Genomic DNA, 14,903 nt, shown 5'->3' on the forward strand with positions numbered 1-14,903 from the left:
AGTGTTGGGTTTTCTTATGTGTTCATCCTTTATAACCACATTTTCCTTTAAATGATTAAACTTATTTCAATAAATGGAGTAAGACACCTTGACTGTTGATCCTGACATATGGGTCTCCTCCCCATCTTTTTCTGTTGTCTGCTTTTGGTTTATTTTGCTTGTCGATTTGTTTTGTTTTCTTTCAAATATTTCTAATGCTTTAAGTTATAGAATTAGATTCCATCCACATAGCAGACCATATGTCAACCAAGTTTTTCAAAGTGATTTGAATGATGACTTGGAGACTGTCTCCTGGTGTCTTTCCTTTGTGTCCCCTGCCCTACTCTCTGATGTGTAAGTTCCAGTCCCTCAGCTCTACAAACTCCTGCACTTTGCTTTTCTTCTACTTTCAGTCCTACCTGGCCTTGGAGGTGACCTCAAAGAAAAGTCTCTAGATCCCTGTACCTTCCTCCCAGTGCCCATCTACCATTCTGTTTGCTCTGGGGTTTTCTCAGTTCTCTACACTCCACCTAAACTCCACCAATCTCCTGTGCATGCAAACTTGCCTGTGGTTGCTGTTCTTCACTCCTAGAACCTGAACCTCTTATTCCTCATTTTTATTTTGTGTTTCCCAATTACTCTGGTTTAACGATAAGCCCACCATGATGAGGTTTTAGGGAATTCAGTCTCCTGGCAAAGGCTCCCAGATTTTCCCATCCATCCACATTCATGGAGAGTCCACTGTAGGCTAAGATTATTATAATTTTATCTTAATCCAGTTCTTACAGCAGGAATTATGGGAGCTGTCTAAGGATGTACTGGTCAGGCATAGGTGTGTATTAGATACTAGATATACATTTTCTTTTTTGACATTAGTACCATCATCTTTCTGAAGAAAGAAAAATAAAGTGAATCTTCTTCTGAACAGAAACCTATGTAAGACTAAGTGGGGGGTGTGCTTGGCTCCCCACACCCATCTGTTTCTATTCAAGTGACTGACATTGTGGAGATGAAGGTAGGCATTACTCGCCCAGTGAGACCCAAGTGCCTTTGTAATCTACCCAGCTGTCATTCTGATAACAGAGCCCTTTTGACATCATTGCAGATGATCAATATGCTCTTTAGGTTTTCTTAGTTACTTGAGACAGTTGCCGAGGTAACGGGTCCTAGACAAGTAATCTTTCCTCTTTCTTTAGCTAAAAGTAATGACTCTGGGAGGACCAGGGTGCATTCTGACTACCAGAACCAGCTCCTTGCAAATTGATTACTTCTGCTCTTAATTATTATGTGCGAAGTGGTGTCAGGCATTTAACACAAGGACTGAGCCTTCAGGTCATTTCTACTCTGCATTAAGAACCTCACTGTCTGCAGAAATGCTTCAATCATCACTGCTACGCCTGCTACTTCTGACAAAGGAGTTGAGGTTAAAGGTTCCATAATGGAACTATTCTCTTAGCATCAGTCAGATTTAAACTTACTCACATACATTAATGGGTTGTACTTACTCTATCCTTGGGCTATAGAAAAATAATTTCATCACTTTCACCAATTGATAATGGATGGATTTTAAATGATAGTTAATGATATAATTCCCATCAAGACATACAAATACACAGACAGGAGCCATTTCAATTATCTGGTGATAAATATATGTCTTGCTTAAATGTCACCTGTCACAGCTCTATTCCCTTGGTGATGGATGAACTTGAAGATTGAAGTACTCAGTAACCAATTAAGAAAAGCAAACAGATCATGTTATTCTACCCCAAGGCAACTCCTCAAGTTTTCCACACACCTAAGTCTGGGAACATTTTGACCAGGCTATAGACAATGGCACCAACCATAAGTCATATTTTCATCCAAAAACATTCTATTAAAGTTAAGGTTATTGCTTCTCTCTCTCTCTCTCTCTCTCTCTCTCTCTCTCTCTCTCTCTCTCTCTCTCTGTGTTGTATATATGCATGCGTGTGTGTGTGTGTGTGTGTGTGTGTGTGTGTGTGTGTGTGTGTGTGATCATAACTTACAGGGGCTACTGCTGTCATCAAGTGGGCTAAGGCTAGAGACTCACCTAAACATCCCACAATGTATCTATCAGGTAGACCCCAAACAAATATCCTACTTAGGCATCCAACAGCTCCCAAACAAGGCATTGCTGCATTTATACATCTAGAGAATTATGAATTGGCAGTAGAACCCATAGCTCTAGGTTCAAAGGCTGATTTTTGGCAAATAACTTTAAATATGAGTAGGAAGAATTCAGACAATCCCAAGCCATAATTCTCAATAACACTGCTCCACCCTCTCTCAGCAGAGCAATGCCTTTCCCTTGGCTGATCTAGGGAGACTAGAGTCACTAGACAGAGAGACGAGTAGTGACCTATTTCCTCCCATGAGTGTCTCTGCATAGCCCTCTCCCTGTCCCATGCTCTACTGGATTCTGTTTGTTCACCCTCCAACGTTGCCCACTGACCTTCAAGGACCACCTGGACATAGTCTTGAGCAGATAGCTTGTCCTTGCGAACAAAGCACTGGTAGGCGCCCCCATCACTCTTGACCATGTGATCCATTATAAGGTTCGCGTGGTTGAGTCCTGTGATCCTCACGTTTTTCCCAGGGTTGAGGATTTCACCATTTCTGTACCAGGAGAGCTCCTGGTCTTCGTTTCCTGTCACACTGCAGGACAAGGAGACCTGGCTGCCCACACTGCTTTTAACCTTTCTGGGACTGATGGTGGCTTTCAGTGGCTCTAGAGAGTTAGATAAGAGATAGAAATAAAGTAAAACATCGCAAGGTGTTGACATTATTTCAATAGCATACTAGGCTTTGCTGAAGCCAAGGTATAACTGCCAGGGCTCTTCATTAGGGTCTTACATCAGTGTTGTTTGGGGGACTCATGGCAGTGTTTTTGGGGATGGCACATCCGTGTTATTTGGGGTACCACTTTGCTTGGAAACACTTTTCTTGGTGTTTTCTCTGGGCCTCTTTCTCTCTATATAACAAATAGCACAATGTTGGTCACATTCCTTCCTCAGAGAACTTGTGATAGAGATACTAGGAAATGGGGGTGGGGATTTAGCTCAGTGGTAGAGCGCTTGCCTAGAAAGCGCAAGGCCCTGGGTTCGGTCCCCAGCTCCAAAAAAAAAAAAAAAAAAAAAAAGGAGATACTAGGAAATGCAAGATGCTGGTTAGTAACAGGAGCATGAGTATAGAAAAAAATTACAAAACCTGTCAGCGTTGTCCCAGGGGAGCACTTATGGCCTAGCCTTAGTCCATTACTATGTTTAGGCCAATGACACTGGTTACCAAGAAGAGGACTAGGTTCAAATGTGTGACCATAAAAAGAGTTTTGCTTTAATATAATATTTGCTCACTGGAGCCAGGATGGAACTCCAGTCTTTGAAATTCATGTTTCCAATTCCACAAACTTAACTCAAGAGAGGAACCTCTACAGAACATTTCCCAGATATCAAGTTTTACAGTCATAGGTGAGACAAAGAGAAGTATACATTCTGTGCTATAATTAGCATGTAGCCCCCAAAACAACTATATATTCCCCATGTACTGCTTAAGGAGTCTCCCCATAGGTCTCTGTGAAGATTTTGTTGTAATTCTCATTGCCAGGAAAAGAAATAGTTATTCAAGGATTTGATTTGTCTATTCATCAGACATGTGAATAGAGCCAACAAGCTCCATCTGTCTTGTTCCCAATGTCTCAGCTTCCCAGCGTACAAAGTCTCCCATTCTCAATGTTTGTGGATTAATGAAGAACTGGAAGATTGTTACAGCCAAAAATGACATAACAGATATGTAGCAAGGACCAGGAAATCCTCAGATGTCAAGAATGGCTAGAACAGAAACCAGGGAGCAAAAAGACAGTTGCAGAGAGTAGGGACAGCAGGGATTAGAGTATGGATCACAGGTATGACAGTGTCAGATCTAGTCTGAATACAACAGAAACTCTTAGAAGTATAAAAGTGGGAGGCAAATTTGGAAGGCAATTTGAAACATCTTTATAAAGGGACCTCAATATTGAAATAATTTTTAATGTGTATGGATATGTTACCTGAATATATATCAGTGTATCACATGAATGCCTAGTGCCAGTGGAAGCTAGATGAAGACACCAGATTCTCCAAAACTAAGAGTTATACACATAAGCTGCCATGCATGCTTGGGAATTGAACCCAGGTCCTTTAGAAGACTTGCTGGTGCTTATAACTGCTGAGCTATTGTCCCAAATAAAATTTGATAAAAACCAACTAAAGCATGTCTATAATCCCAGACAATCAGAAGGTTGTGGAAAGAGGACAACAAGTTCAAGGCTAGCCTGAGCAATTTAGTGAAACCCTATGTCCAAAAGTAAGATTTAACAGCAAGATTGGGAACATAAATGGCTGAAAAAAGGCCTGGGTTCAAACTCCAGTGCTACAAACACACTAAACATTCCTGAAGACTGTTAACTAAATAGATGGCTCAATTAAATGGCCTCAGGAGAATTGATGGGTCGCATGGTGTTGAACACTGGGGTAGAGGAAGGTAGTCATCAAGGAGGTATTGTGAAAGGGGTGGAGAATATATTAGAGTCAGCCTCATAGAGGTGTAGATGACAGCAGGGAAGATCCATTGTCCAGGACTTGGTCTGCCTGGGACAGTGAAAGGAAGGCTTAATGAGAACCCAGGACTTAAAACTTGCCTACAGGAGTAAGAGGGGAAGATGTTCCTAACAAGAAATGCTATTCAGGAAGCAGAGTTTTGGTGACACTATTCTGGCTCTGTATACCATAGGGTTGAAATGTTGGCTGAGCACTTTGCATAAAGCTCACATCTACACTTATCTGTCACCTAAAAGAGGCCAGGTATGCTTATGGACCCAGAACCCAAGAGAACACTTCCCATCATGAGCAGAGTCAGGATGGAAAATGTGATCTACCACAGACTGATAGAACCTTCCAAAGGCAGGAGGGATTGGTGAAGAGTCCAAAGGACGTCTCTGGGTGAGGCGAAGAATTGCAGCTACAAAAGCAAACATGGTAGAAACATGCATCTTTCCCCAGATGCTGTTCAAAATGCAGCTTATGGGAACTGTCTTCAGAGAGAGAGAGAGAGAGAGAGAGAGAGAGAGAGAGAGAGAGAGAGAGAGAGAGAGAGGGAGGAAGTGGGAGAGGAAGAGGAAGAGGAAGCAAGACAACAGTGGGAGTTAGAGCTGAAGAGAGGCAGGAGTGCCTTCAGATGATACTTTATGCTGGAGGAGGACAGATGGGAAGTTTTAGACACTTGAGATTAGAAACTGAATCCACATGGAGGAGCAACAAAAGCAAGGTCACTTGTACTCTGACCCAGGAGGATTATCTAAGGAATTGAAGGAGTTTAGATTCCTCAGTATGTATTAAGGCAAAAACGGGACATGTGACCAGTTTCATTGAGATGCCCTGGACACTAGCCCAAGCTATAAAGTTACTTCAGTGTGGAACAAGGACCCAGAGAACTGTTACTAGAAGTGCACGTGGAGTCTATTGCCACAGTTCTGGTGGCCGTCTGATATCAAATTGTTTAATCTAGATGAGGCATAACTGTTCAATCAGCTGTGGGGGTTTTCTAGCAACTCTTCCATTGCTAGACAGCCTTATCCTGAGTCCAGGGACTCTGAAAACATAGATGGTCCCAAGCAATCATTCAAGTCCTTGATTTAAACTCATTCACCCAAGGTACTGTGAAGGCTAGAGCTACCTATGGTTGGCACTGAAGCAGCCATTCCACGCACAGGCGATGTGTTGGAAAAAAATGCTAAGACCACACCTCTATCTTGGTGTTCATCCTGCTTAGCTCATTTTCTCCAGCTCAAAACTACATTCTAAAGGTAGGTTTTGTCAACGAAGGAACATCTTCTCTGGCTGTGGTTTTGTTGTCCCCCTCCTGGGGTGATGTTGGCCAATCCATTTTGTTTAAGTTTCTATATTAGCAAATTTGAAGATGTTTGACTAGGTCAAAGTGCACTCCACGGTTACACCCTCTTGCTCCCCAATAGGTCATCAGGATCCCCTGCACATCCCTCAGGTCTGTGGCCAGGGTGGAATGAAGAGAAATCTTGGGGAAGATGACAAGAAGATTCTCTACAACACAGTACAGGACCAATAGATTGGCTCATCAGGTAAAGCCACTCATTGTAGAGCTTTGCCCACCCAAGTTTGAGCTCTGGGATCTACAGGATGAAAACAGAGGACCAACTCTTACAGGCTGTCTTCTAACATCCACAAATGAGCTGTCACACGAGTCCTCCCCCAACACATACAAAACAAATAAATGTAAAATAATTGAAGGAAGGAAGGAAGGAAGGAAGGAAGGAAGGAAGGAAGGAAGGAAGGGGTTCAAGCTTAGTGTCGACACAATTTAAACCTGTTTCTACAATAGTGGTACCTTTGAGAAATTTAAACGAATTCTAGAAAGAGACTCAGATCAACCATTTTTTTGTCTTCTATCACTGAGCTACCAACATCATCCCTTCCGTTGTCTGTTTTCAGAGTTTGGCCATTAAGAAGGACAGATGGGTAGTACTATCTTGGAAAGGCATTAATACTGTGGCCTCATGAAAACCTCAAGGCAAACCCAGGCTGTGTAGCCATGTGGGTAATTTCTCAGCGGGGAACGGTGGATGTAGGTCAGATGCTGTGAGGTCAGAAGAATGTGGTGGGGAGCGATGGAAATTAGCTTCTTCAGGACACCAATCACGTGGCCCATGCTACTTTTCCCATTTACTATCCAACTTACGTTTCACGTACAGGCGGCCTATCACCTTGGCAGTGCCGTATCGGTTGGATACTTCACACACGTAGCTGCCTGAGTCTGAAGGGCGGCTGTTCTCAATGAGCAGCCCGGTCACTGTCTTTTGGAACCTTCCGGAAAGTTCCAGGGGCATGTTATCTTTCAGCCAGCGGTAGTCCGGCTCGGGGTGCCCAAGAGCTTTGCACGGCAGCTCCACACGCTGCCCTGCCATGGCTTTGCGGTGGTCAAACCCGTCCAGGATGGATGGGGCTGAGTTCGCTGGGTCTGCAGAAGAAAAATGAAACTGTCAAAGGCTAAGAATGGAGAGTGTGCGTGGTCACTGAGAACCACAGGTAGCCTTTATACATTAATCCTGAACCTCTTGTCCACTGTTGCCATGGATCTTTAAAACAGGCCAGACAGCGCTCTCCTCCTCACAACTTATAAAAGGCTGAGTCCTGGTCAGAGCTCTGGCTGGTGATTCTTGCTTGGTGGGAATGTCTAGAGTCGGTATGACAGAGTCATCAGCTCAGCCAAGAAGGAGATTAACTTTTGGTGAGAGGAGGAACACCACACATCTCCTTTCAACAATGGCAGAGAGAGAGCGTGCGCTGTTAAATTAGCAAAATTCAGTTCACAAGCTAATGGGGCTTAGTACACTATTTATTTGTTTTAAGTGGTCTACACTTATTTACCTTTGGTTAGCGGGTATTATCTGTACAGACTTTGGCGGTCTGGTATGATATTTCAATACATGCATGCAGTTAGTCCTGATCAAATTCAAGCCCTTTCCCACCGCTTTTCAATCATTTACTGATCACTAGTCTATGTTCAGGCTGATTGTGTTGAGGATCACACACAGATGGGAACATGAAGGTCTTGTCTTTCTCTGCTGGCTTGTTTTACTTAATGCCACAGCCCCCATTTCTGCCCACAGGACCTGCAAACAGTGGGATTTCATTTCTCTTCGTGGTTCACTGTACTGGGTATGCCACATTTTCCTTGTTGTTTTTAATCTGTAAATGGCCTAAATTGATTTCACATAAAAGCTAGTATAGATAGTTCTGGAAACAACATGGTCTTGCTAGGCTGTGACATACCGATGTCATTTCCTTTGGCCCTATTCACGATATGGGGGAGCTGGATCACATATCTGATCTTAGCTTTGTAAGGACTTCCTGTGTTGCTCTCTGTGGTGGTTCTTCTCATTTACATTCTCACAGTAGGAGAAGAGAGAGATTCCTTTCTCCACACTCTAACTGGAAGGAAATACTTGCCAACTCTCTGTCTAACAAAGGATCAATGTCCAGCATACACAAGGAACCCAGGAAAACAAATAAAAACAAAAACAACTTAAAATGTTTTAAAAATACAACTAATAATCAATTTCAAAGTGATCAGATGTTTATCGAAAGAAGAAATAACTAGGGACAACAGGTATATATCATCAGCTAACAGGGAACCATAAATGAAAACTGCAGTTAAATTTTATCTCACTTAGGCTGGTAAAAGAAAATTATTCCTTTTCCTAACACCAAGGCCCAACCTGGGCTCAGAGTTCCAAGATGTAGCAAAATAAAAACAGCTGACCTCAACCCCAAACCCTTAGCAATTACAAAAATAGATAATAGGCCCACCCCTCCTCCTAAAGTTTCAAAACTAGCTCATCTTAAGAAACAGCTTACTTACTCCATTCTTCCCTTAAGGAAATCTTTTGACCTTCCTGACTCCTATCTACAAATACCACTCAAATCACGGCATTCTCTCCTACCCTGGTCATGCCATGTTCACATCTTGAGGAACCTCCCTTCAGTTTGCTGTTGCTATTCAGGTTAATGTCAATTTTCATTCTTTATACCCACTTCCAAACTTAATTCTTACAAGTAGCATCAAGAAAATAATATTAAAACAGTTTGCCGCCAAAATCTAGGACAAGCAACCACAATGTTTAGGCCTAGAAACAGAAATGTAAACAGGGAAGGAGAGGGAACTCTCCTCTGTTTGTATAGCTGTTAACTCAAATTGAAACATTTCCTTTAAGATTGGGAAAGCTCATGGAATTTTCAGGACTCAGGAAACTCATGAAACTTATAGGACTCAGGAAGCTCATGAAACTTATAGGACTCAGGAAACTCATGAAACTTATAGGACTCAGGAAGCTCAGAAGTCCCAGCAGATTAAAAGCAGAAAATGAGCTGACCATGAGCACTGGGAGAGAGCATGCAATACATGTTGTTGTTTGTTGAAATCTACTCTAGAGCGAACAGGTCTCTTCTGTTCCATATTCTAGCATATGTATTTCAAAAATCCCCAAGTCTCACTTCTCCTGAATCAACCTGGCCCCTAGCTCTGCAATGGGGCAAGAACAAGACAGCATACAGCCAAGGTGAGTAAATCATCTCACCACTTAGAACAGTTAGAAGTCAAACTGCTTCCAACCCAGGTCACTGTTGTTTATCCCATAATATAAAGGTGACTGCAGTGGGAATGAGAAGCCAGAAATTCACCCATGGGAAGTTCGGTCTTGCAGAGAAAGTTTAATGGTGACTACAGATGATGTCAATGTACCCAGTAGGCCTCTGCTGCATGTTGTAAGCATCCAATTTGATGATGTCACCTCTATCTGTCGTCATTTGCTCTTTTACCTGGGAGCCTTGTTAGAGCAGACATTTTGTTATGCCCAGGGTTCTCCAATTAGGAACCAGAACTGACTGACCCAAGGGGGCTTCTCTACTGCATTTCTATTAAATGATTACATGCCCCTGATTTAATGTTTACTTCCTCTGTCTGTACTCTCTATTGGGCTGCTCTACTCATGCCTGTTGGATGTTATGAGTTTCTGACTTGATGTTGAAGTCCTTACTCTGCTTCTCTCTACTTACCTCTTATTGTTTATTCCATTATTATTGTTTGCTACATGTTTAACAAACTCACCATTCAAAACACAAGCCACTGTCACAGGCCATTCTAGACTGTATAGACTGCAGAGGCAAGGTTCATCCTGGCTTAGGTTTCAGAGGCACAGCCATGGATTATGTCCGAAGTAGTCTCTGAGTGCCTAGGTGGCTGATCTGAAAAGAATACGTCTCTAGACGAACTTGTTCTAGCAAGGGGGTTATGACCAGTAGGACAGGAAGCGGACGGGGTTGGCTGTGCCCATCAATGGAGAGACACACAAATATGTGGCACAAGACCTTGGAACAAGCAATCGCTTCAATCAAAAGAATGTACGATCTTCCAAACTGGAAAATGCCTTGGAATTTGTGTTTGTATTGCTACGTGGATGTTGGTTTAAAAGACATTAATAATCTATAAATCTGTAGATGCAAAAGCTGAAGGTTTCTGCTTGGTCCCAAAGTCTTTAGTTTGGGACACCAAGAACTAGCAGAGGGGAGGCACAGGAGGAATTTGGTCCTGAGACCACGCTCTCACCTGACACGAACAGTCTCGCGCTGTTGCTTTGTCTCGTCTCCCCTGTGTATCTGTGCCGCGTGATGCAGCGGTAGTTGTACAGCCCATCTTCGTTCTGTACATCTTTAATATACAAGGCTCCCGTGGATGTGATGAGAAATCTAGATCCTGAAACAGATGAGAGAAACGGCTTTGTGAAAACAGGCTAGAAATCGACCTCTAATTCAATGTTCAACCTGTCTTCCCAACTGTTATCAGAAACGCTTCTTGTGCAGTCAGTACAGAGGCCCACACCCAGCCAAGGCGCAGAGAATGAAACATATATTTCTCACCCCTATCCCAAGACTCTGGGATCTCACAGAAGAACATGCAGATAGATATCCAGGAAGAACCAGAGGCAATGGATACCCAAAAGGAAACAACATCCCTGGATGTAGCAGAGCTGATGTAGGGCAGTTGTGACAAACTCCCAGTCTAGAGGAGTGGGCACAAGGTTTCATGATTGATAGCTGCTGTGAAAATCAGTTCCCTCTAAGAGGAGAGGCCTTTGTAAGTTAACTACTTTCTAGGGCAGTGTGTCTCAACTTGTAAATGGAGACCCCTCTGGGGGTCATAAATCAGATATCTTGCATATCAGATATTGACATTGTAATTCACAGCAGTAGCAAAATTACAGTTATGAAGTAACAACAAAATAAATTTATGGTTGGAGGTCACCCCAATTTAAGGAATCATGTTAAAGGATAATGGCATTAGGAAGTTTGGGAACCACTAACCACATATCCAAGAAAGTATGGGCAGTACAGAATGGATTTAATGGGTAAAGATATAAGAGAAGACAAAGTTTGGTGGTCAGATAAGGGGATGGATCTGGGAGGATTTGGAGGTGGGGTAACTTGGGGGGGGTCTCAAAACACATTGTCTGAGATTCTCAAAGAACTAATAGAAAAAATTAAAAGTAGAATAGAAACAACTCAATCACATCAACAAATCCTTCTGTGAAGAATTACTTATCTAGTTAGGGAATCTTCTCACAATGGGTACAAGCTGTTATATATTTACTTAAGGGCCAAATCTGTTTCAGCTTTGCTCTTAGTGCAAGCTGGAATACTTTCTTTTATTAAATTACATAATAAACATATCATCTTATAAATTCACACTCATGTCAGGTATTTATCTCTCTTAGAGCAATAAAACTAAGATGTAATTGCTATATACCTAATTTAGCAGATTTTCTGGGACTATGCACCTCCTTTTAGGATGCAATAAGTTAAGGGAAAAATACATTTTCTGTTGCAAATTCCTCATGAAGGAGCATACACTTTTTCCATCAATTTTGAAATATGTCAACAAAACATAAAAATGTTAAATAGCAAACAACAAAGTAGAAAGATGTACCACACACTTGCAGGGAAGTCTTACTCCCTCACAGATATGGGCAACATTCATCATTCTTTCTAGGTTAAAGTTCAACTCTTTGTGTACTCCATGCTTGTGGGTATCTGGGTCTTTTTCAGTCAGTTTGAAACAATTAATCTAAAAGACAGACAGTTACTGTTTTTCATCCCAGTGAGGAGGATTTGTTCTTGGCTCCCCAGCTCCACATCCTGGCTGTGGTCTCACTCTTACCTGTGTGATTCTAGCTTCACAGACAGACCGTAATATCAAATATCACAGCTTCAGAAGAATGAGATTGCCTTCCCTTTGAAAGTATGAACTTCTAAATTTACAGCACAAAATTATAAATCTCTAAGCCTGTCACACAGTTCAATTATAATTTAATAATGAGACATGTAAAGGTATAGAAACTGCTCTTGTTATGAATCCTAGCCTTCTGCTGGAGGGTGGCTCAGCCACTTTTGTCACTGTTGGAGTTGTCTGCGGAATATTTCCACATGGGGCCTGATTTCACCTGAGAGAAAATGTGATTTGTATCTGGAAAAAAGGTTAGAATGCAAATATATCATCTTCTATTTCAATTTTTCTGAGTTCAGTTGAAAGCCTTTGTCATTTGCCATTATAGAATTATCAGATGTCTTATGTACTCTCTCTACAAGCATGTGTGTGTATGTATGCATGATCATGTCTGTCCAGGTATACATATCTATGTACAGTCATGTGTGTGGCAGGTGTGCATGCATCTTCATGTCTGTACATGTTCGTACACATGGCTGTACAGGTGAGTTCACTTGTATCTGAAAGCCAGATAGTATTGTCATTCCTTAGGCTAATCTTGGTTGTCAACTCAACTGGATTTGGAATCAATCAAATGCAAGCAACTTGGGATTTACCTTATCAGATTATCTGAAGTGGGAAAACCTACTCTAAATGTAGGCAGCACCTTCTATCTGGATAAAAGGGAACGAGAGAAATAAATGTGGCTGGTTTTCTGCTGCTCTCACTCCTTCCAGCAAATTTATTTATCCTTTGCTAGAGTATTCACTGATACTAGAGCCAGCGTCTTTGGACTCCCACCATGGCTGATACCATCCCTTGGCAGGGGTGAGGGGTGGGGCGCTCAACTGTTTCAGATAAAAAGCATGGGAGTGAGTCAGGAGTAGCATTCCTTCATGTTTCTGCTCCAGGTTCCTGCCTTGAGTTTCTGCCCTGACTTCCCTCAACAAACCGAAAGTTGTCAGCTGAAATTAATGTTTTCTTCACCAAGTTGCTTTTGGTCACAGTGTCTAGAACCAGAGAAAGCAAGCTAAATAAGGGTTGTTTATTTACTTATTTTTAAGATATTGTCTCATCAATTTGGAGCACATTGTTTTAGCTAGTATGGCTGGCCAGCAAGACCTGAGAGTTTGCACACTTCCAACTCCACACTGTTGTGATGTAAGCCCATGCCACCATTCCTGGTTTCTTTGATATGAGTTTGAGGGAATAAAATTAGTTGTCTTATGCTCACAAGATGAGTGCTTTATAGACTGAAGGATCTCCAGTGTCCAACTTTACTGACTTAGGGTCTCAAATATTTCTGCTACAGGCATTATTGCTTCATAATTCCTGTCTTGCAAGGACCATGTGTTATCCACAGGACATTTGCACTGATAAAATTTGAGAAATCATAAATTCTTATATAAGATAAAAGCAATTCAAAGTAACTAAGAAAAGATCAATAAAGACAAGCCCTACCTTTGCATAGAGTTTAACGCTATTAAAAGCAGTATCTATCAAGCCATTTGCTTTAAATGTGAAAATGCTTAATGACAGAAAGCTACAAAAATTCCTCCAAGTTTCTTTCATACAATCTAGATACGTTTGTTTTATCTGCTCTTCAAAATGAAGCAATGAGAAATCTTTTACCACTTGTCATGTGTCATTGTTCTGCAAGTATTTCTTATCAATATAAACTGTGTGGAACAAAATATGTTTTCTTTTTCAATGTATTTTACATAGTTATATAACACTACAATAACCCCTTCTTTTTGCAGTGACAGATGGGTAGGACAAGAAGGAAGCATATACAGATGCTGTCATCTTTTGAACATGGGACATTTCCTTGAGAATTGAAAAGCCATTAGCTGGGAAGATGTAAGTAGTTGGCCATCTGTGATGGCACTTTAGCAGGGTAGGAGCAAACCCGTGATGGCTGCCCTGGCCCTATGTTGGGGTGACTTTGTGTGGAGGTTTGTCCCTGTATTTTCCATTGTTGATTGCTTTGCCTACAGAGAACTAAATACTGGCAGGATTTTGGTATTGTCATTTCTATGGTCCATCACCAGTTTTCTGTATGCTTGTCCTTCCTCACCTTCCCAAAAGATGATTCTCTGAGATTATAAATAAGAGCAGGGTGCTGCCATGGTAAATTGGGAGCAGGCAGCTCCCAATGCCTAAAGACAACCCTAAAAGGTGGATTAGCATAGCTCTTACTGCTGTTGTTCAAACTTGAATGTGGCTTTTCAGTATAATAAAGAGCTGAGCTGAGGCAGGAAATCCAGGGGCAGGACTTCCAGGCAAGCAGTGATATAGGCTGAGAAACAAGAAGTAGGGGAGACTGTGTTGCATAGGGAGGCATAAGGGAGGTGATCAGAGCTGGAAGCAGGTAGTGAGAGAACCACCACAGGGAGAGAGATAGTGGATAAGTCAGGATAAGTTTAGATAGCTAGCCGAGGGACTGCCCCAGCAAAAGGCCAACAGCTTTAAACTACATAGAAGTCTCCTTGTCTTATTTAAACCTCAAGCTGGATCCACAAAAATACTGCAATAGTCCTGGGCATGCTCCCTCTAATCTGCTAACTTGGCACATAACAAGGACTTGTAAGATACAATTCAGAGGAAGCAGAATCTTCTACTACAGTGAACCTTTCTGAGCAGTTCAGAGGGTGGGGAAGGAGCTGACCTAGCTTGCCTTTGATGACCTCTCCTTTGAGTCAGATTCCCATCTTGAAATTGATCAACATGCTAAAGAAATGTTGCAGAATAGAGGCCTTCTGCCATCATAGGTTATGGAAGCCATGGCCCCTGAGTCATCTCAATGCCAAGCTGTGCAGAACCCTTTGGGGGCAATAAGAACTGAGCAAAGTCATATGATGGGCCCTCTTTTGTGCCAAGGTCCCTTCATTGTCACTTGGCTTTCTGCTGCACTCCCTGCATGATGCATTTCATGAGAGGCTCTTGAGTCATGTAGAACAGATGGGTTGTTCATACTCTTACATGGGTCATAGACTCTTTTAACATAGACAAATTCTTAAGTATGGATTATTAAAGGCAATAAAATATGACACCCCCACCACACATACATACCTTGACGG

General features: G+C 42.0%; 1 protein-coding gene across 2 annotated transcripts in view; it reads right to left on the minus strand.

Moving 5' to 3' along the window:
• The window catches only part of Dscam (DS cell adhesion molecule), a 578,367-nt gene that overhangs the window by 242,099 nt on the left and 321,365 nt on the right, over nt 1–14,903 (minus strand). For both annotated transcript variants that reach the window (XM_087575369.1, NM_133587.1), the window contains 3 exon segments: nt 10,171–10,317; nt 6,745–7,023; nt 2,450–2,725 (listed from right to left, as the gene is read on the minus strand). In XM_087575369.1, coding sequence (XP_087431495.1) covers nt 2,450–2,725; nt 6,745–7,023; nt 10,171–10,317 — 702 coding nt within the window.

The sequence above is a fragment of the Rattus norvegicus genome, chromosome 11 (genome assembly GCF_021556685.1).
Source record: "Rattus norvegicus strain SHRSP/BbbUtx chromosome 11, alternate assembly SHRSP_T2T, whole genome shotgun sequence".
Classification (NCBI taxonomy): Eukaryota; Metazoa; Chordata; class Mammalia; order Rodentia; family Muridae; genus Rattus; species Rattus norvegicus.